At 38.0% G+C, this 20,715-nt stretch overlaps 5 protein-coding genes and 1 pseudogene across 8 annotated transcripts; 3 read left to right on the forward strand and 3 right to left on the reverse strand.

Annotated features, from left to right (window-relative positions):
* Positions 1-972: 972 nt before the first annotated feature.
* LOC104775915 (putative 12-oxophytodienoate reductase-like protein 2A) lies at positions 973-4,694 on the forward strand. 2 transcript variants are annotated; one of them, XM_010499880.3, is made up of 5 exons: positions 973-3,157; positions 3,256-3,396; positions 3,490-3,620; positions 3,735-3,896; positions 3,976-4,694. In XM_010499880.3, the coding sequence occupies exons 1-5, from the start codon at positions 3,090-3,092 to the stop codon at positions 4,575-4,577; spliced, it is 1,104 nt and encodes a 367-aa protein (XP_010498182.2). In that variant the 5' UTR covers positions 973-3,089; the 3' UTR covers positions 4,578-4,694. The 2 variants fall into 2 exon arrangements, with proteins under 2 accessions (XP_010498182.2, XP_087364746.1); XM_087508620.1 differs by having other exon boundaries at positions 2,794-3,157; positions 3,740-3,896.
* LOC104775912 (UNC93-like protein 1 pseudogene) lies at positions 1,026-2,499 on the forward strand (annotated as a pseudogene). Its single transcript, XR_015595316.1, has one exon. The product of XR_015595316.1 is annotated as an UNC93-like protein 1 pseudogene (transcript).
* Positions 4,695-4,823: 129 nt separating the features above from the next.
* On the forward strand, positions 4,824-7,371 carry LOC104775914 (putative protein phosphatase 2C 8). Its single transcript, XM_010499879.3, has 10 exons — positions 4,824-5,255; positions 5,488-5,596; positions 5,716-5,752; positions 5,856-5,900; positions 6,002-6,054; positions 6,194-6,355; positions 6,440-6,523; positions 6,727-6,816; positions 6,914-6,961; positions 7,065-7,371. The coding sequence occupies exons 1-10, from the start codon at positions 4,954-4,956 to the stop codon at positions 7,173-7,175; spliced, it is 1,041 nt and encodes a 346-aa protein (XP_010498181.1). The 5' UTR covers positions 4,824-4,953; the 3' UTR covers positions 7,176-7,371.
* Positions 7,349-9,976, reverse strand: LOC104775913 (cyclin-dependent kinase D-3). The gene is made up of 7 exons (XM_010499878.3): positions 9,676-9,976; positions 9,216-9,514; positions 9,019-9,127; positions 8,449-8,574; positions 8,066-8,301; positions 7,730-7,987; positions 7,349-7,649 (listed from the first exon to the last, which is right to left on the reverse strand). Exons 1-7 carry the CDS (start codon positions 9,784-9,786, stop codon positions 7,601-7,603), a joined length of 1,188 nt encoding a protein of 395 aa, XP_010498180.2. The 5' UTR covers positions 9,787-9,976; the 3' UTR covers positions 7,349-7,600.
* Positions 9,977-13,222: 3,246 nt separating this feature from the next.
* LOC104775916 (uncharacterized) lies at positions 13,223-15,035 on the reverse strand. Its single transcript, XM_010499881.3, has 4 exons — positions 14,681-15,035; positions 14,151-14,333; positions 13,997-14,056; positions 13,223-13,764 (listed from the first exon to the last, which is right to left on the reverse strand). The coding sequence occupies exons 1-4, from the start codon at positions 14,822-14,824 to the stop codon at positions 13,471-13,473; spliced, it is 681 nt and encodes a 226-aa protein (XP_010498183.1). The 5' UTR covers positions 14,825-15,035; the 3' UTR covers positions 13,223-13,470.
* A 205-nt stretch (positions 15,036-15,240) lies between these two features.
* LOC104775917 (uncharacterized) lies at positions 15,241-20,309 on the reverse strand. Of its 2 annotated transcripts, none has more exons than XM_087508621.1 (20): positions 20,111-20,309; positions 19,282-19,323; positions 19,136-19,210; positions 18,841-18,891; positions 18,673-18,726; positions 18,470-18,574; positions 18,281-18,392; positions 18,147-18,192; positions 17,960-18,031; positions 17,778-17,840; positions 17,530-17,684; positions 17,370-17,434; positions 17,136-17,286; positions 16,754-16,859; positions 16,536-16,671; positions 16,373-16,437; positions 16,130-16,294; positions 15,863-15,935; positions 15,682-15,762; positions 15,241-15,581 (listed from the first exon to the last, which is right to left on the reverse strand). In XM_087508621.1, the coding sequence occupies exons 1-19, from the start codon at positions 20,112-20,114 to the stop codon at positions 15,704-15,706; spliced, it is 1,599 nt and encodes a 532-aa protein (XP_087364747.1). In that variant the 5' UTR covers positions 20,115-20,309; the 3' UTR covers positions 15,241-15,581; positions 15,682-15,703. The 2 variants fall into 2 exon arrangements, with proteins under 2 accessions (XP_087364747.1, XP_087364748.1); XM_087508622.1 differs by having other exon boundaries at positions 15,241-15,584.
* Positions 20,310-20,715: the final 406 nt, after the last annotated feature.

Genomic DNA, 20,715 nt, shown 5'->3' on the forward strand with positions numbered 1-20,715 from the left:
ATGGAGCGATGGGTCTACGGAAGAGGAAGAGCTATCTTTCTCTTTTGTATTCTTGAACTGTTCTCAATTATTTGCTTTTTTTTTCTGCTGTTGTTATTCCTAGCTTTTAAAATGGTTGTATAAGTATCTTTGGGTTCAATAATATATTATAGATTGAAAGAAATCTCTCGATGACACATCATCATGCCACATCTACTATCTACATATAACTTATTATTTTATTATTTTTTTGGATAAAAATTAAATATTTTATTTATATATGAAAACAACATATTTCCACTTATCACATTAAGTAATTAGTTATAAAATTATATCAAAGATCAAATAATTTAAATTTCATTAAAATGATAGAATTTAGAATTATTTCATATTTTACATACTATATTTATGATTAATTATAATGGAAAAGTAAGTAGAAAATAATGTTTAAAATGTATATATTATTGTTCACGCAAATAAGAAATATATACCAAAATCAAAATGATAAAAACATTTGAAGAATTTTTTTGATTAATTATCATAAATAAAAAATACAGATGCAAAAAATTGGTATTAACTCGATCACTATTTATTATGTCAAAACAAAAAAGTCTTTATTAATTGATTATATCGACCATTTTTTTTTTTTTTTTGGGTTGGCAATTGTTAACGTCAAGAATTAGTTCTTCTTCTTACTAAAATTAATTATTACTAGTACATTTGACTTTTTCTTGTTAAAATCCAGAACGTAACAAATAGTACCTTCAATTGTCTTGTTATTTCCACTGTACATATTTGTAGTTATTACAGTTAGAGATACTAGGATCTCTATTTTTTTTTTTTGTCAAGTGTCAACGATCTCTTAATCTGTTTTGTAAGGTAATTAGGCTTAATTGATACTATTTAATTTTTTTTCTTCCCATGAATATGTCCGCTAGTAAAGGAAGAAGAATCGTAACATTATAAGGATCACAATCAAAAGATCCGTGCTTTGAGTTTACGAGAAGAATAATAAAAATTCTCATCTTTTTTTTTTTTCCCCGATCATGAATGTGAGAGACGATGAAAAAACTCCGGCGGAGACTCACGGCGGAGCAGAAAAGAACAAACCACCGGGAGATAAAAAATGGCGATTTAATTCTCCTCTGGCTCAAGTGACTTTGATGGGATTCGTCTGTTTCTGTTGTCCAGGAATGTTCAACGCTCTCTCCGGCATGGGAGGCGGTGGTCAGGTAGATCCAACCGCCGCTAACAACGCTAACACCGCCGTTTACACCGCTTTCACCGTTTTCGGGGTTTTAGGCGGCGCGTTTTACAACGTGCTCGGTCCACGGCTCACGTTAGCCGCTGGATGTTCGACTTACGTTCTCTACGCCGGATCTTTCCTCTACTACAACCATCACCACCACCAAGCTTTCGCTATCGTCGCCGGAGCTTTACTCGGATGCGGCGCTGGACTTTTATGGGCCGGAGAAGGAGCTGTGATGACGTCATACCCTCCGCCGCATCGGAAAGGCACTTACATCGCTTTGTTCTGGAGCATCTTCAATCTCGGCGGCGTCATCGGCGGATTAATCCCGTTTATCCTAAACTACCACCGTAGCTCCGCCGCATCTGTCAACGACTCGACGTACATAGCCTTCATGTGTTTCATGTTCGCCGGCGTTCTCCTCTCGTTCGGAATCCTCCCTGCAAACTCTGTTATCCGTAACGACGGATCCAAATGCTCCGCCGTGAAATACTCCCGTCCGTCCACCGAAGCAGCCGCCGTCCTCCGGCTATTCCTCGATCGGAAAATGCTCCTCATCGTCCCAGCGGCTTGGGCTAGCAACTTCTTCTACAGCTACCAGTTCAACAATGTGAATGGACTTCTCTTCAACTTAAGAACCAGAGGATTCAACAACGTCTTCTATTGGGGAGCTCAAATGGTTGGTTCTATCGCGATAGGTTACGTGATGGACTTCAGCTTTCAAAGCCGGAGAGCTCGAGGATTCGCCGGAATATCATTAGTTGCGGTGGTCGGAACCGCGATATGGGGCGGAGGGTTAGCGAATCAGCACGGTTACTCGTTGAACAATCTACCGGAGAAGAAACTTGATTTTAAAGATTCAGGGGTCGAATTCGCGGGACCGTTCGTGTTATATATGAGCTATGGATTCTTAGATGCCATGTATCAGAGTATGGTGTATTGGTTGATAGGAGCATTGGCTGATGATTCACAGACTTTGAGTAGATACAGTGGATTCTACAAAGGAGTGCAGAGTGCAGGAGCTGCAGTGGCTTGGCAAGTGGATACTCGTAAGGTTCCGTTAATGTCACAACTTATTGTTAATTGGTCACTCACTAGTGTGAGTTATCCACTACTGGTGCTTCTTGTGTACTTGTATGTCAAAGACCAAGATAATAATGATGATGATGATAGTGGTAATAAGGTTTAGAGAGTACGTAGTATATGGAAGAAGATTAGAATATTGTGTAACTTTCGATTTTTAGTGCAATTTTTTAAGATTCTCGTTGAAATAATGGAGCTAGCAAACAAAGATTTGAGTCTGTAAAATGTCTCTATTCATTTTTTGTCAACTGAAATGTCTCTATTCTTTCATGGTAATTGAGTGGTCCACATAACTTTTGTTTGAGTCTGTTTTTTGATTAGTAGTGGCGTCGTAGAAGTCAGGTTGTCTAGAGATGAAAACATAACAGAGCATATATACAAGTTGGTGTATTACGCGCCAGTCGCATCCTTATCGAATATGCAATTCCCATATTAACCTTTTCAGAAAATGCACAAAGCTAAGGATTAAAGACAGAAAACTTACCCTCAGATAATAAATTACAAAACTTGAAATGTGTTAATGTGAAAAAACATTGTAGGCCTCTCTTACATGATCCGGTGTGCACTGTTCAGAGTGGATAGATAATCTTGGGAAAATTTGGGCACGGCTCTGACCGACTAGAACTAGAAGACGACGAGTTGCGCACGGCTTTGACCAATCAACACACCGCTATCACCATATTTCTATCCTGTATACTTCTATCTTTGAACAGTTCTTGAAATCTGGATCAACAATTCAACATAGACAACACATTATTTTATTTAATCATCGGATTCCATGGAGACCAAACAGAGTATACCTCTCCTCACACCTTATAAGATGGGACCCTTCAATCTTTCTCACAGGTACCTCTAATGTCTTTGCCTCTTTCTGCTAAACCTTCCACTAGTCCATAGTCTTTGTCGATAATTGTTGCTGCCTGTAATCTTTGAAATGCAATCAGGGTTGTTCTGGCGCCATTGACGAGATCAAGATCGTATGGTAACATTCCTCAGCCTCATGCCAAGTTATATTACACTCAGAGAACAACACCTGGTGGTCTTCTTATTTCCGAATCTTGTGTAGTGTCCGAGACATCATTGGGGTATATATAACTCTTGTGGATTGTAATATTCTTAGCTTACAGTTCAAACTAAACCACTATCTTTGCTTTAACATGTGAGCTATGTTTTTGAAGTTATCCGGATATACCTGGTATATGGACCAGAGAGCAAGTGGAAGCATGGAAGCCCATTGTGGATGCTGTTCATTCGAAAGGCGGCATCTTCTTTTGCCAGATTTGGCATGGTGGCAGGGTTTTTCATCAAGGTTTCCCACTAAATTGCTTTCTCCTTAATTATTGTATACTAAAAAAACCAAAAACACCAAAAACATTGAGGCTTTAAATTCTTGCCTTGTATACTTATTTGCTCTGTTCTTTAGACCAGCCAAATGGAGAAGCTCCTGTCTCCTCTACAGACAAGCCATTGATGTGCAAGAACATGTATGGAGGTCAGTTTATGCCTCCAAGGCGGTTAAGGACTGAAGAGATTCCCGCCATTGTCAACGACTTTAGAATTGCTGCAAGAAATGCGATGGAAGCTGGTAAGCAAAGTCTTTGGATGTTAGATGTAATGAAATGGAAGTGAAAGCTAATCAAGACACTTCACATATATAAGTACAGGCTTTGATGGAGTGGAGATTCATGGCGCACACGGTTACCTGATTGATCAGTTTCTGAAAGACAAAGTAAATGACAGAAGTGACAAATACGGCGGGTCACTAGAGAACCGGTGTAGATTCGCTCTGGAAGTAATCAAAGCAGTGGTGAGCGAGATCGATTCAGATCATGTAGGAGTCAGACTCTCGCCGTTCGCAGATTACATGGAGTCTGGAGACTCGAATCCAGAAGCATTAGGACTCTACCTGGTGCAAGCTATGAACACGCATGGAATCCTTTACTGTCACGTGGTTGAACCTAAAATGAAAACCCTTGAAGGAAGCTTCGAGTGCACGGAATCGCTTACGCCGATGAGAAATGCCTTCAAAGGCACGTTCATAGTGGCTGGAGGTTATTCTAGAGATGATGGGAACAAAGCGGTGGGAGAGGGAAGAACCGATCTGGTGGCTTATGGACGGACGTTCCTGGCGAATCCTGATCTGACGAGGAGATTAGAACTCAATGCACCGTTGAATAAGTACGACAGATCCACGTTCTACACTTCTGATCCTGTAGTGGGCTACACAGACTACCCTTTTCTTGAGACCACACACACAACTTCTTAAGGGGTTTCTTAAAATATGCATAATTTGGAAAACATAATTGTCAAACTCATAAGGCAAAGGTTTGCCTCAAGACAGCTCGGACAGTGTCCAACTCTCAAAGTCCTATCATTTCAAAAATGAATCATCTGAATATATCATCACACCATTATGGAACCAAACAAATGGGTTCCAAAATTTAGGTTCAAATGGCAAATGCTACAGCTACACTGCTACAGGGAGTATAAATAAAATTTGTAAATTTTGGGGGTTTAAAATAAAGTATACAGAGACTAAAGGTACTAACTTGTAAATTCTTGCAACTTTGGTGTTAGCGCTAATTGTGTCACAAATCCTTGCGACGGCGACAAAGATTATTGCCGGGAAACAAACTGAGAAAATGGAAAACCCGAATCACAAGCACGCGGCTGATTCGTTATCCAGCGAGGATTTAGTTTCACCGGTGAAAAAGGCGAAGAAGTCAGAGGATACTGGATGTGATACATCGGATGAGAAGCTGGAGGTTTCCGGCGGAGGAGAAGCCGTAGCCGCTCTTGCTAATATCCCGGGCTGTGTAGCTGAAGAGAAGAAGGAATTTATGGTTGAAGCTGATGTTGCTGAAGACAAAGGAGCTAGACATACAATGGAAGATGTTTGGGTGGTTTTGCCTGACGCTTCTTTGGATTTCCCAGGGAAACTAAGGTAAAAAATAAAAATACAAGCTTTCAGTTGAATCTAGTGTAATAATAGGACACATCAAGCCAGTTCTGTCTGTGGGACTTGGAATTAGGAAGATCCTGGTCTTATTGGTGTTGAAAGTTGAAGGCTTTGATTTGGTTGGCATAAATCATTTGTTTCCGCTTGTTTTGTAAACCTGTTGGTTTCGTTTCAACACAAAACTAGACTCTGCTGTAATGATTTGCTTCTTATGAAGGTGTGCACATTTTGCCATTTATGATGGGCACGGAGGTCGTTTAGCAGCAGAGTTTGCTAAGAAGCATCTTCATCTTAACGTTCTTTCAGCTGGGTTACCACGTGAGTTGGTCTGTTTAACTTGGTTCAGATTATTAACGTCTTTATCAAAAAGCAAGACTTTATTGATGTTACTCAGTCGGTCTCACTTCACCTTCTTTTCTGTCAAAATGTTGGATTACTGCCTCAGCTGGATGTCAAAGTTGCTAAAAAGGCTATTCTTGAAGGTATATTAGTTCACTTCATAACTTTTTTCAAGCTTTTTAGTGATTCCGTTTTGGCTATTGAGATCCCACAGATTCTGAACTGTTAAAGCAAATTTGCTATCAGGTTTCCGGAAAACCGATGAGTTGCTCCTGCAAGAAAGTGTTTCAGGTGATTTTTGTATGTTTGTGACAGGTTTTCGCGCAGCTGTATGTTCTGCACCTGTATGTCAAACTTTTGGTTCTCCCTGAACTTCTTTGTGTTTGGTGCAGGAGGATGGCTAGATGGCGCCACAGCAGTGTGTGTCTGGATAGTTGATCAAAAGGTACTGACCGTTGGGATGGCAGTGATGGGGTCGTTCCTAGTTTGGAATTGAATATGTTGACTCTGTTATTTAATAGAGTTCATAAAATTACTTAACCTTTTCTCCAGTATTCACACCCATTCACTGTCATGCATTTTAGGTTTTTATTGCCAATATCGGTGATGCTAAGGCTGTTTTGGCAAGATCCTCTACTACCAACGAATCGGAGAGTCATACAGAAGCATGTATTCCACTCAAAGCAATTGTTTTGACGAGAGAGCACAAAGCAATATATCCACAAGAGCGTTCTCGCATTCAAAAGGTTAGTCTTTGATTAGCCAGAAAGTGATTTCTCTGTAATTTGCATACACTATGCCCAATAATTAACTTAGTTTGGGTTTCACAGGCAGGTGGTGTTATAAGCTCAAATGGACGGTTACAAGGACGTCTTGAGGTTTCTAGGGCTTTTGGTGATCGTCAATTCAAGAAGGTAATAATACTATGGCTTCCTACTTTAACTTGAGCCCATAATCCTTGTGACATTTTAGCTCTTGCTTGCAAAATCCTTTAGACATGTTCTTGAACCTTGCTCTGTGTCATTTTGCAACTCCAGACATTAATTTTGTCTTGAATTTGTTAGTCATCCTGAAATCTTATGAGATATTAGTATCTAACACAAGTTACTAAATCCAGTTTGGCGTCACTGCAACTCCGGACATTCATGCGTTTGAATTAACTGAAAGAGAAAACTTCATGATTCTTGGTTGCGATGGATTGTGGGAGGTAAGCTCTCCGTTTGTGGTTGTGCAGCTCTCTATAAGAACATTGCATTATTCAAAGTTTGCTACTTATATAATCTACACAATGCATTCGTTTTCAGGTGTTTGGACCAAGCGATGCTGTTGGGTTTGTTCAGAAACTTTTGAAGGTAAAAAAAATACCTACAGTTGCCAAATCACTTTGTCCTAAAGAATGCAAGGAAAATTAAATGAGAGATTTCTTATATGCTAACAGCTACTATTATTTTACAGGAGGGCTTGCCTGTAAGCATGATAAGTCGCCGTCTGGTAAAAGAAGCTGTTAAAGAACGTCGTTGCAAAGACAATTGCACAGCAATCGTGATAGTCTTCAAGCGCGGATGACTAAAGAAGAGCTTGACCAACCTGTGGCCGGGGGCATCTGTTTTTTCTGGCTTGTATGAGATTTATAAGCTTTGTGTTGGTTAACTCTTGTTGAGCTGTCAATGGATCAATTAAAATTCTTGGGGCATTCAAACAGAGTTCACTTTGTAGTGCATAAGATTCCCAGAAGCAAAAGTAGAAGAAAGCTTTATAATCATAGACGGCATAGTACAGGATGATCAGTTTACAATGAATAAAGCCTATTGGACAACAAAATATTATCATTGTGAATTTAAGGTCCCTTTAATATGTAATTAAGCTAAAAAAAATGAAAAGGAATAAATCGCCAGCTTACACAAGCAGCAGTAAATTGACAACTTAACAATGTTGTGGTCTCACCAGAACATGAAAATGGAGAACGAGGCAAGAGTGCAAAACCAACAGTCTTATTGGAATTCAAGGTCGAGTTTCCTCTTCAGATGGGTTCTATCAGCACTACAAAATGAACAAGGTAAGAATAAGCCATCAAAACACAATCAATCTAGAGAAAGGGGGTGTAATGACTTTGTTTTTACCTGGTGATAGTTGGCCGGTTTGGAGGTCGTTCAGCAAGGATGGTAAAATCTAATGACATGGGTGCTTGTTGATCCTTGTCAACATGAGACTTCAAACTATCAACCCTCCCACGCTCAGGCATCACTCTTCTAAACTTACGTGGTGGTGATAACACTGTAATGGCCTCACGTTTACCGTGAGAGGATATACCATCCTGCTTGTGAATTGGCTTCGGGAGCTTAGCCGGGTCAGTAGGAGCAGGTGCAGAAGTGAAGTACCTGAGAAAATGAAAGCAAAGATGTTAGAGCAGAAGGCTATATTACTTTGCCTATAAATAGATAGTGAACTTTATGCACCTGTGTTCTAGAGCCTGCTCAATGGAGATTCTAGCCTTTGGGTCATAGGTAAACATTTTGGACAACAAGTCGAGAGCATCATCACTAACTGCTGGGAATAAAGAACGTAGAGACGGTGCCGGGACAAATTGATACTCTACATAATCTGGAAGGTCTGTGACATCAGGCCACTGATCTGCGTTTGGTGTTCCAAAGGCAGCAAATATTTTGCTTAATTGATCGATATCACTGTTTCCCTGCACAAAGGAAATTGAATAAGTAAGCATACCGAAAAATTATTGATAAAGAAGTAATTGCGTAGTCTCAGAGTATAACATTCCAAAGAGATGATGATTGGACTACGTTTTATTGTTAGCCATGATTAGTTGAGTAAGATTATTAACCTGAAGAAATGGTCTACGTAGCAAAAGTTCGGCGAATATGCAGCCAGCTGCCCAAACATCAACTGCAGCACCATATTGTTTTGCACCAAACAAAAGTTCTGGTGCTCTGTACCATCTAGCAAACACCTGTGCATCATCAGATGAATCAAGATATGAAGATATTGAAACAACTAGAAACAACAGAAAATGAGGTGCATTGCACGAATCTGGAAAGAAAGTTCTCATGAGTTCTATAGTAATCTTAGGTGTCCAAAGGGAAACAAGATGGCAGAAATAGCTAAAGTCAGAGATCTGCTACATCATGTAATTTGAGTTGAGACTGATTAATACATGAAACATTTTGCAATATCGACAGGTGAAGCATAAATCCAGTAAGAGCATCAAGAAATTTCAGCATTGCAGGGATTAGTATACAACAAGAAACTTCAATCTTTCTCATTGATCCACAGAATTACAGGTAAAAACTACCCTGATCACTTCATATATGATTACTATCCTACGAGTGAGTGTTAGTATTCAATTTGATTATAGTACACCAAAAGATAAATGGCATTGCCGAAAAAAGAATACCTGATGAGTAAATTTACGATTTGGACTACCAAATATACGCGCTAACCCAAAATCTGCAAGCTTCAGCTGTCCATCAACTCCTATTAACAAGTTATTTGGCTTCATATCCCTGAACTCAAGCGACACATAGATCAGTCCCAAACCAAGCAGCATTACAGAAACAAAAAGCAAGGTCTTTTAATAAAAAAACAAGTAACCTGTGCAAAACCCATTTATCGTGGCAATAAGCAAGTCCTTTAAACGTCATAAGGAGGTAAGATTTGATGTCGGCGGGTGATAGGAATATGTTGGAATCGCGGATGACAGCTTCAAGATCAGTCTCCATGAACTCAAAAACAAGATGCAAGTTCTCCTTGTGAGGAAATGCATCAATCAGCAGAATTATATGTGGATGCTTTAGCTCTTTGAGCATTTTGATTTCTCTGAGAGCTGTAATATTTACACCTTCCCTTTGTTTACCTAGCCTTATCTTCTTTATTGCTACAGTTTGTCCCGTCTGCCAAAAAAATAAAGTAACATTCAGAAGTCTCAGAACTGAAGCTACACGATTCTCAAAATTGAAAACCCAATAAATTCCCCTAGAGATAGACGAGAAGAAACTGGTACTACCGACAGATCTTAAACCCTAATTTTCAAACAAAATTCGAAGAAAATGACCTTAGTATCAGTGGCTTTGAAGACGACTCCATAGGTACCTTGCCCAAGAACCTCTTGTTTGAGATACCTATCAGCAACTTTCTTTGGCTGCTCCATCTCCGTCATTTTCATAATATCACACAACCCACACTAATCGAATTCGAAGCCTTCTCTCTCTCTTCCTTTTCACGTTAAAATCACTCGATACACTTCGATTGCTTTCTGAAATTCAAACAAAATTGGGTAAAATCTGAAGAAGCGAGGAGAGCGGCTCTTTTAGGTAAAGAACATTGCTCTTTTAGGCATCATTAGTAAAAATATTAAAAAAATATTTTGGATGTTTTCAGAGTAAAAATATTATAAAAATAATGTAAAATCATTAGTTAAAATCTTTTGTTAAAAGGTTAATTATTGGGACAACATGTTTAAGATCATTAAATTTAATAATATAATATTGTTAAACATATTACAATTATAAAAACTTATAAAATAATATTTAAATTACAAACTTATAAAATTTTAACTAAAATTCAAAATACAATACTAAATTCAAATGAAAAAAAAAACATTGTAAAAAAAAAAAATGTTTGTGAGAAGGAAATGTTTATGTTTGTTGAGAGAATAAAATGTTTTGTTGAGAGAATAAAATGTTTGTGTTTGTTGAGAGAAACAAATGTTTGTTTTTGTTGAAATAAAACCTTGTGCTTTTCTCATATATATAGAGTGATCATCAACTCTTGTGAAACATCAATGTTTGTGATACATAAACTCTCGTGACTTTGTTAAAATTTGACTCTAAAACTAAAATCCAAAAAAGCTTACAACAAAGCTTACAATCAATCCGATCATGGGTTCACCATCCCGGGTACATACCAAAGAAGCCTAAACAAAGCTTACAATTAAGCCTGAACAAAAATCCAAACAAGCTGATCATGGGTTCACTAGTCTTTGCCTACAATCATACAAGTCACGGGTACATACCAAAAAGCTTACAATCATACCGAAGCCTAAACAAATTTACTTACCTACCATGAAAAGTACCACTACCATAACCATCATACCGAAGCAAACAACAACTACTAATTGAGGGGCCATTTGAAAGAATGGTTTCTTCTCTCGTCCTTCAGTAAGAAGCCTCTCCAGATTCACCAACCTCTGATCTGACTGGTTTTGATGGTCCTTGAGCTGGATCAGTTGGTCCTTGAGCTGGATCAGTTGGTCCTTGAGCTGGTTCAGTTGTGTCTCATAATCAGGTAGTGGTTGAGCTTCACGGCTCCATAGACTTCTGAATCCAATCGCAGTTGATGGTTGCGGAGGATAGTAACAGGTCTCAACCTCCTCTTCTGAATCAGAACTATAGTCTAATGGGCTGTTTATCCATAGTCGTATAGTTGGTCCATGACTTCTTCAACCTGAAACCGAAACACATATATAAGTTCCCAACTATATAAAACATAGAGAACAAACAACCGAGATTCATTAAAAACATAGAGAACAATCATAGTTAAAAGATAGAGAACAAACAACGGAGATTCATTAATAACATAGAGTACAAACATAAAGTACAACAAACATCCGAGATTCATTAAAAACATAAAGAACAAACATACTTTAAACAAACATCCGAGATTCAGTAAAAACATTAAGACAAACATACTTAAAACAAACTTAATCTACTATTTCTTCTAAGTTAAAACAGTTCAGCCATTAGCTTTTTCTTTAGAGCTTTTTCATCTTCGTCTAGAGTTTCTTTCTTGGCAATGAGAGTGTCAAGAATGGAGAACATGACCAGATGATAAAAAGTTAGATGGTGAGACATACAAACCAAAACAAAGAGACACTAAATTCACAACAACTCAGTTACAAGAAATAAACCTAATCAAACATCCGACACCACAAAACAATTCAGAGAAACTCATTACACAATCAAACAACAATTAACAAGCCACTTTAATCAAATAAAATCAGTGAATAAACACTTACACTACTACACAAACCACAACACCACTCAAATCAGGAAACCAACCTTGTGACTTACCTTTTACTTTCGAGCAAATGCAGGTTTCTTGATGGTTATCCGATTTAATTTGCGCTGGTTAACCTCACCTACAAGCCTCCGAAACAAAGAAAATTCAATTTTAATTCATGAGTGTTATGGTTGATTTCAAATTCAAAATACAACTCTCGGAATTCAGTCATAGATAAGCTCACTAAAATCCTATATTAATTAATCAAAACCGTTAATTGACAGATGAGACAAACCCTATACCATGTTACTAAACCGAAACCTAATTCACAGATTTCAGTTTTACCCTAAATCGATGAAACATCCAAGAAACAAAGACTGAAAGAGGAAACGACAGAACTACCTTGTCTATATCGCCGGAGATGAGATTTGCCAGACAAAGGAGAAGAGGAGACAAAGGCTCAGCAAGAAGATTTCGACTTCACCTTCAAATCGCTGGACATATCAATCGACAAAATAAGGGAATTGAAACGGATTTGTTGGAGAAGCTATGCAAAGATTGATTTCTAGATGGAAGAGCTCTCGATTTTGGTGTTTCAATTGCCGGAAAACTAACCTTCGGCGGCGAATATGGTGACAACGAAGCTTTCGCCATTTTGGAGAGAAAGAGAAACCCTAGAATCAATTTCGAAGAGGATGGGAGAAATGAAATTTTTTCTTTCTTTCCAAAACATCTCGACCAATCACGTAAGACCACACAAATGAGAATTGGGCTTAGATCAGTTCTCATTCAAGACCAGAAAATTTGATCTAAGCCCACTATTCACTTTTTATTAATTATTTTGGGCTTAGAACACATAGTGTGTTTTGCCGATAATGATGGCCTTATTTCCTTATCATAGGTTTGTTACATAGTTTGTCTTATATAGGCATTACATTGTTAGGGTTTTACCCTTGACAACTCACTACTCATATCACACATCATATATGTCCAAACATTCAAACCTATTGTTGAGTGGTATACGATCCGTGCAGTCCTTCATTGCTTTCACTTTATTGTCTCTGATTTCGTCTCTTTGTGCAGGTGTAGTTAGCCGTTGAGAGGAGGAAGACTTCTTCTGCGTATTGGGCCTGACTATACTGCTGGACATATTGGGCATGTCTGCATTGTTGAACTTGGGCTTTTGCAATGCTGGACTATTGCTGGACCGAGGTAATGTACAGCTCATTGTCTCAATCACTTCAGTCGTTGGTATCTCTTCGACTCCTTCATTCTCTGTTTTACTTATGTGAATCTGAAATTGGATTTGAGACAATTGTGTTGTGTTCTTGCCGGAGGAGATTAGAGCTGAGATCGGAGCAGTTGTTGATACTACTCTGCTAATAAAATCGACAATGAGAAGGAGATGGAGGAAATTAGGGTTTCGACGTTAAGGAGCTCCGTCTCTGGGGGACAAAATAGTCGTTGGCGCGTTTGCTGATGCAATTGAATCGAGGGAAACAAACAACAAAATAAAAAAGAAGAAAAAAATGAAAAGGAAAAAAAAACAAACAAAAAGGAAACAAAACTCTCTATAGCTGGATAAAGTAGTTTAAGTGCGCTTTTTAATTTTTTTAATCTATTAGTTTGAAAAGGTAAAGCACTTACACGACATCGTTTTTGAACATACAATGTCTTACAAACCCGGTCCGAGCCAAATCAGAAACCGATTCGGTTTTTTACATTGTCTACTAAAGCATCCGGTTTTTGAACATTGCAAATGATTCCGTAATCTATAATATATCATTTACAGTAGAAGAAGCTCTTGAGAGTTGAGAAGAAGAAGAAGAAGAAGAAGAGTGAGTAGTCTCTATGAGGAAGCAATGCGGCGACAACGACACCAGAAAGCTGTACCGCCACTTCTTCCTCGAGCTACGGCTATTTCTTCATCGATGTAAAACCAAATGAAGAAAGGGTCTTTATTGCTCGGCTCTTCCTCGGCGTCTTTCTTCCCCAAACTGAACTCCAGAGGATCTAAAGGTCCAATCTTTATGCGGATCTGTTCGAATATGAAAGCTAGGATCCGGTTCTTCCATGAAAACCTTCCTTCGAATGTCAATGCTCCTAATGGACCAAGATACACCCCATTCTCTATTCTTTTTCCCTGTTTCAAGAACAAAATGTTTTGTTACTTCCACAATGTCGGCTTTCAGGACTTACAAGTGCCTCAAAACAAAACTTTAACAATCTAAGCTGTAGCCTTGGAAAAGCTCGTGAAAGATATGCCAAATCGAAAACGATAATGACAAGCATACATGATTATATTAACAATGTATGTGAGTGGATATATAAGTGGATCAATCAATCTCTAATCCAATTCTGTGCTAGAGACTTACCGCAGCATCAAATCTCTGAACAGCGGTTAGAGGGAAGTAACGACCTTTCTTCAGTTTCTTCTGTATATATATTAAAATCCCAAGTGAGTGGATTTGCATTGAACAAGACTACAACTTTTAAACAACATGAAGACCAATATGATTTCCAATAGACCTCAGCGGTGAAGATCAGCATCCATGTTCTTCCAGGGGACTCGCTTCCACCAAGTGTTTCGAGGAATGCTGATGGATCAAGTTTAGCCTTTTCAATGGCAGAAAAAGCAGCTAAAATCTCATCTGCTGCAACTTTCCGAGTTTTTGCAGCGGTTTTTAACACACTCACGCTCTCCAGTACTTCCTGCATTTCACAAATAAACTCAGAATCTAGAAAAGAGCCCATAAGAGAGTCTTGCATTTGAAAAAAATAACTCCTACTATTCATGTAACTTCCATTCAATTCAACCAAAATGGCACAACTCGTATGAAATTCTATCTCCTATAAATAAACTCATAACACTTATCCAAGAGTCCCATGTTATGAATTTTGACCAGAAACTAAAGTCTATAAGCTTACTACTCCTCAGCTCAGCTGGTAGTGAAAAACAACAGGAAATTCTCAGTAGGAGACTCAGTTCTTTACGAAACCACTCTTCATCGGTCTACAATATGTTACAAAACAAATCGAAATGAAGAAAGTGTGTGTACTTTGCTAGGGATTTGATCTTTTGCCGGCGGAGCAATCTCGTTCCTACCATCGATCCTGGCTTTCACGAAATGTAATCTCTCGCCACGACTAAAGAAGAGAGAAGAAGATGGGGACGAAACCCATGAAGCTAATGAAACCAACATCGATTCTTCTCTAAAAGGCTCCTCACTTCTTCATTTCCTTCATCATTCTTTTTTCTCTTTTTCTTCCACAACTCTTTTCAGAGAAAAGAACAAGAAAAGAAGAAAAAAACGTCGTTCGATTGTAATCCACACAAGTTTTATTTGGCTGGGAGGGGCTTTCAATTAAATTTATTCGTGTCGACCGCTCTCAATATTACCGGACCGAATCCTTATGCAATTCAATTTTGAGCAAGTTCTAATAAGCATCAATGTAACTGATTCAATTCAATTAGGCTTCCTAACGAAAACCTTTGGACGTGATTAACAGATTCAATCCAATTCGGTTTATACCAATGAACTTTAGATGCACACAGAAGTTATTATGGATTTGACCAGACCAATAGAGAAGGCTAGAAAACCGAACTTACTAACAAGTATTACGGAATAAATAGTGTTTCCTCAACTATGAAATAATCTCCAAGACTCGTCGGCCAAAAGGGGTGTAGGTAGTCATAGTAACTGTAAATTTGTAACTTGAAACAAAAAAAACAAGAAAACTCTCACTCATGTTCATCATAATTCTCTCTAGCTTTAAAATATCTAGAAAAACCAGTCTCAGGTTACACCTCTCCACAGCTTGTGAATCTTAAACCTCATCAACTGTGCACTGTAAAAAAAGGAATAGGATTTGGGTTTTAGGGAAAACAGATTTCTTAGTCCGAATCATTCATGAAGCATTCTCCTAATCTCCCTCTTGGTGCAACCCGAAAGCCGTCTCCTGCTTTTCAAGGAAACAAAACCCGAGTTTAGCTTAGCCACTTTCTAAAGATTGTTCTCCCATTTGCTCTCCAAATAATTGAAATCCTAAGACTCCTCACCTTTTCTCTCACAAAATTTGGATCAAGCGCTTGAGGCAGCACTTGAGAGCTCAATCACCTTTCCAACAGCAATTGTTTTTCCTGTACGTCATCCCAGATAATTTTGTAATCCATGCACATAAACTAGGATGAATGAATAAATCTATTTTTCGTTGCACTTGATAGTCTATAAATTCTTTACCTTCAGTTCGTAGAGTGAATCTTCCAAGTTGAGGGAAATCCGCAAATTTTTCAATACAGATGGAGTTTGTAACCTGCACAGATACACATACAAGTATGCAAATTTAGAAAGACTTAACATCAACTTGGAAAGTTAATACATTGGAATATCGACCATAACACACAATTAAAACAAAATAACATTTCAGCTTTTGTTTTAGTTGGGATTAAAACCTAAGGCTAAGAATAAATGTATGTGAGAGAGAGATAAATATAGAAGAAACCAGACCTGGATTCTACAAACGACAGCAGCACCATTCTTCACAAACAAAACTTTCTTTTTCATGGGTTTCCTTGTCTTGAGATCAATTTGGCTTTTCAATTCGATTATCTCACACTCCTCAACCACCGCATGGATGTGGAGAATTGCCTTGTAACCAGCTGTAAAAATAGCCTACAGGAGTAGCAAAATAATGAAGCCTATTTAAAACTGTATATACCCATTAAAAACATTCAAGAATGAGTTCCTTACGTTGTCAAGCAGCTCAAGGATCTGTAGTTGGGCAACAAACTCAGTAACAACAGGGACAGGTTTCACTGCAACAGACATCAAAAATAAACTCCAGATTGGTAAAGCATACGAAAAGAAGACAATTCACGTGTAGCTAAGGCCATCTGTAAAGCATCACACTTACCAGTGCTGGATAAGACAAAACCTGAGAGGATGTCCTCATCTTCTATACCAGTAATACGAACTCTCAAATTCTCACCAGGTCCTGCACGTTTAACTTTATCTTCATCGCAATATATAGCAACAACTTTTACATGTTCCTGCATTAATTCATGAACGTCATATGGAAAACAATAAGCTGGCAAAGAAGTATGAAATGGGGAAAAAGACAACTGAAAGTACCTTGTTTGGCATAACAACCAAGGAATCACCCTCCTTAATGCTGCCAGATTCTACTTTTCCCATAACAACAGTTCCCATGTCCTTGAATTTATCAATAATAGGCATCCTACAATCCATAAAACCGATTAGGATTAACAGAGTCTACAACATAAGAAAACAAGTATACAAACTGTAAATTCTCTTTTAATTAAGAGAGTGAGGAAAAAACTACAAAAGACATGTCCTCCTAAGTGGGATAAAGACATTTTCAAAGTTAGAACAGTTGCATGTGCAGAAACACGAGTCACGGATTTCCTAAATGCATCAACCAATAATCAATAACAAACAACAAAGATATTGAAAAGAGAGAGAAACAAAAAAAAGGAAGGCAGTGGCAGTTCACCTGAATGGACCATTAGGATCCCGTGGTGGAATTTCAATAGAGTCAAGGACTTCAAAAAAGCAGGGGCCACTCCACCAAGGACAAACGGTTTGACCCATCCTCGTGTCCATATTTATTCCCATCAGACCAGATATAGGTAGGAAGACAACATCTTAACACCAAAAGAGTAAGAGAACAAATTAAACATGCCCTTAGACTATAGTTAACCTTTAAGGTTTACAATTCACTGCATACCTTTCTTTGTGTTGTAGCCAGAGGCTTTTAGGAACGGTACCATTTTTTGTTCTATTTCATCATACCTGCGTAGAATTTACATAAGTGCAAAGATGTATGGAAGAAGATACGAAATCATCAATGACAAGGATTCAAAAGGTTAATGTAAATCTGTAATTACCTTTCTTTCGACCAGCCTACAGTTGGATCATCCATCTTGTTTACAACAACAATCAGCTTCGACACACCCAATGTTTTGGCAAGTTGAACGTGTTCACGTGTCTGTCCACCCCTCTCATATCCCGTTTCAAATTCACCTTTTCGAGCTGAAATCACCTATAACAGAGAGATAAGGGTATTGAAGTCGATAGGCCTCCTACCAGAGAAGAGAAATCAATCAGAACACAAATTATATATTCTCAGACTAACCAGCACACCAATGTCTGCTTGAGATGCTCCACTAATCATATTAGGTACGTAACTCTTGTGTCCCTATGAGTAACAAAAAGTGCACGGGGATTAGAACAGAAAACTCATCCAACATGTATGCGGCAATCCAGATTCCTCAAAAACAAAAATAAATGGAAGACAGTTTTATATTGATCCCTTACCGGAGCATCCAAAATGGTAAATCTAGTGCTCTGAGTTTCAAAGTGTGCCCTTCCAACTTCAACTGTTTTACCCTGTCAAGTGAAGTATATTAGCCATAGCTAACATGAAATCAATAACCTTGATGGGATTTTCATGCACAAGTGAACTCAGACGAATTGTTAGCAAAAAAATAAACACATGAAGTACCTTGAGCCGCTCCTCTTCATTTGTATCCATTATATATGCCATATACCTAGAATACAGGGCAATACCAAGTTTGCAAATTAGTTAAAAAACAAGGCATTCCTTATCAGTTTTAACCAATCAGGAGAAGAACTCACCAGCTTTCTCTACTTTTGTCTTTTGCTTCCTTCTCATACTTTTGGATTTGTCGATCATCCACCTGGCCGCTAAGGAAAAGAATCTGTCCTCCAATTGTAGATTTACCAGCATCTATAATAAAAAATGGTAGTGTAAAGATTAAAGAAAAAAGTCAGACATTATAAAAAACAACAAGTAGATAGCCTTACCAACATGCCCAATGAACACCACGTTCAAGTGTCTCTTTTTATTTGCTTCTGCTTCCTCTTCAGCTTCCTCTTTGGCAGCCTTCTCTTGAGCAGCTTTCTCTTTAGCTAAAATTGATTATATATATCAGAAAGATAGATAAATCTTGAGGCAGAGGACACTAAAGAGATAAGATGGGAGCAGTATGAGAAGATAGTCTACGAACCTTTTGCTGGGTTATGCACTGGATGAAGCATTACTTCATCATGATCCTCAGAAGCTGAAACCACCGAAGTCCCAAAAAAAAAAAAAAAAATCAATGATGTGGCAAACCTTAGATAAAGTAAACTCATTTGGAGCGAAAAAAAGAAAAGTAGACTGATGATTCAGGAACCTTGTTGCTCGTCAGGAACTGGGACTGATTCTTGCACCTCATCTTTCAGGTCTGTAAGTAAAGATAAAAACCCAAGATTTATTCTCTATATGTCAAGGACTCATCAAATATTTAGTATTCAATCTCATCACAGTATTAGACATACATCAAGCATTTCAATTTGTGCATTTATTTCTATTGTAGTAGCCGCAGTAACACGGTAGGTAGGTGTGCACGCAATCCACAGATAGGCAAAAATTAAACAGAATTAAAGAGAAACTATAAACAGACAAAAAAAAGGCATGCTGCAACAAACCTTCTGCTTCTTTATCCGATTTCTCAACTTCAACAGAGCTATGATCTTCTGGAACGACACCACCATTGTTTTCATCTGCATATACACACCAAAATTCAATACCATTGAAATAATAGAAATATTGTTAAGCTAGTTATCTCTATTACCTGCTGAATCAAGCTGTAATGCGCGGATCTCTGCCTCAAGATCTGCGTGGTTTAGAAATTGTATGAGAGACAGGAAATAAGAACAAGAAAAAGAATGAATGAATCACAAGTCCCAGATACTACAATTGCATAATAAATAATTTATTGGAAACAGACTAACAGCTACTATGTGGTGGCATATTAAACACCCATGAAACAAAAATCACAATCAAACAATAGTTAAAGGTGGCAGACCCATTAAGATTTCACATAAACGGAAGATCACGGTGACTCAATCCCAGAACATATATGTACAGTTAGAATACAACTAACGAATGAATAAAGCCACTGCTGAGCCATCTGCTACGTCCCTGCAGTTAACCATAACATAATCCAAATTCTTATGCTAGAAAACTATACAGCTCTTACTTCAATTTTAACCCCGATAGCTTAGATCCAGAAATTTCTACAAAAAAATTTGTGGAAAAACAAAACACCTATCCTCTCCAACAAAAAAAAAATTGGCAACGAACATTATCCGTAAGCTAAAATTAACACGAAATTCAAAGAGGAAAGAAAAAAAAACCCAGGTCAGTTCTACACAAGCCAATTAAAACCAACCAATCAGCTAAACCCTAATCCTATTCCTAATCACGAAAGCTGCAAGCTGATAATCTTCCTTCCGATTTCAGATTTAACTAACAGAGAAACGAATCAATCAACTTTACAATCGATGTTAACACAGTACGGAACACCGAACATTCAACCGAGAAAAGATCCGATCGAACAAACAATAAAGTAAGCGCATAATCGAGAAAGAAAGAAGACGTATAGAGCTCGGAAACCCTACCCATGGCGGATTGTACAAGTACGAAGGGAAGGAGGAGGAGGAAATAGGATTCTAGGTTTTCTCGCGAAAGAAGAAGAAGAAGAAGAGGCGCGTGAATGGAACTAGTGCCGCTTCTATGAGGCTCTAATTTTTGCTTAGGTGGATCTTTAAATATTCCCTTTTCTTTAGTTTTTTGCGTAGCCAAGTTTTCCTTTTTTCTCATCCGAAGAAAAAAACTCACGTGTCGAGTTTCACTAGCTTTAAGAGACGACGTCGGTTAGGATATATAAGGCCCGTCGCAAAAACCCAATTAATAGTCACTTAAGATGGGCCTGAATGGATCCAATTATTCATTCGTACGTGTAGGTTTGTTGGAAGGCCCAAATCCACGATTGTGAACAAACTTTTTTTTTGCAAGAATGAATAATTGAACTTAAATAAATTCAAAAGATGTTTATAATTTTTATATTGTGAAAATGTAAACACGCAGAGATTTTTTTGTAACTGTATTTTTGTTTTCACACACCATTAGAATCTTCAATAATTTTTATCTTTTACATAGTTTCCTCTAGTTAATTAAAGTTGGATGCAAAAAAAACACAAAGCAATAATGTAACAAGTAATGA

Source organism: Camelina sativa, chromosome 3 (genome assembly GCF_030686135.1).
Source record: "Camelina sativa cultivar CO46 ecotype springtype chromosome 3, ASM3068613v1".
NCBI classification, from domain to species: Eukaryota; Viridiplantae; Streptophyta; class Magnoliopsida; order Brassicales; family Brassicaceae; genus Camelina; species Camelina sativa.

What these genes read in the sequence shown, in the direction of transcription:
- LOC104775915 (XM_010499880.3), top strand. Translation starts at nt 3,090, where the DNA reads ATGGAGACCAAACAGAGTATACCTCTCCTCACACCTTATAAGATGGGA. An exon ending in GTGTCCGAGACATCATTGGG is followed by an intron (nt 3,397 to 3,489) that starts GTATATATAACT and finishes ATGTTTTTGAAG; the next exon opens with TTATCCGGATATACCTGGTA. An exon ending in AAGAAATGCGATGGAAGCTG is followed by an intron (nt 3,897 to 3,975) that starts GTAAGCAAAGTC and finishes ATATAAGTACAG; the next exon opens with GCTTTGATGGAGTGGAGATT.
- LOC104775914 (XM_010499879.3), top strand. Translation starts at nt 4,954, where the DNA reads ATGGAAAACCCGAATCACAAGCACGCGGCTGATTCGTTATCCAGCGAG. An exon ending in TAAAAAGGCTATTCTTGAAG is followed by an intron (nt 5,753 to 5,855) that starts GTATATTAGTTC and finishes ATTTGCTATCAG; the next exon opens with GTTTCCGGAAAACCGATGAG. An exon ending in TTGTTCAGAAACTTTTGAAG is followed by an intron (nt 6,962 to 7,064) that starts GTAAAAAAAATA and finishes ATTATTTTACAG; the next exon opens with GAGGGCTTGCCTGTAAGCAT.
- LOC104775913 (XM_010499878.3), bottom strand. Translation starts at nt 9,786, where the DNA reads ATGAAAATGACGGAGATGGAGCAGCCAAAGAAAGTTGCTGATAGGTAT. An exon ending in TACGTAGACCATTTCTTCAG is followed by an intron (nt 8,302 to 8,448) that starts GTTAATAATCTT and finishes TCCTTTGTGCAG; the next exon opens with GGAAACAGTGATATCGATCA. An exon ending in GAGCAGGCTCTAGAACACAG is followed by an intron (nt 7,988 to 8,065) that starts GTGCATAAAGTT and finishes TCATTTTCTCAG; the next exon opens with GTACTTCACTTCTGCACCTG.
- LOC104775916 (XM_010499881.3), bottom strand. Translation starts at nt 14,824, where the DNA reads ATGTTGGTTTCATTAGCTTCATGGGTTTCGTCCCCATCTTCTTCTCTC. An exon ending in AAGATCAAATCCCTAGCAAA is followed by an intron (nt 14,334 to 14,680) that starts GTACACACACTT and finishes TGTGAAATGCAG; the next exon opens with GAAGTACTGGAGAGCGTGAG. An exon ending in TTCAGAGATTTGATGCTGCG is followed by an intron (nt 13,765 to 13,996) that starts GTAAGTCTCTAG and finishes TTCTTGAAACAG; the next exon opens with GGAAAAAGAATAGAGAATGG.
- LOC104775917 (XM_087508621.1), bottom strand. An exon ending in ATTACAGCTTGATTCAGCAG is followed by an intron (nt 19,211 to 19,281) that starts GTAATAGAGATA and finishes GTGTATATGCAG; the next exon opens with ATGAAAACAATGGTGGTGTC. An exon ending in AGTTCCTGACGAGCAACAAG is followed by an intron (nt 18,727 to 18,840) that starts GTTCCTGAATCA and finishes CGGTGGTTTCAG; the next exon opens with CTTCTGAGGATCATGATGAA.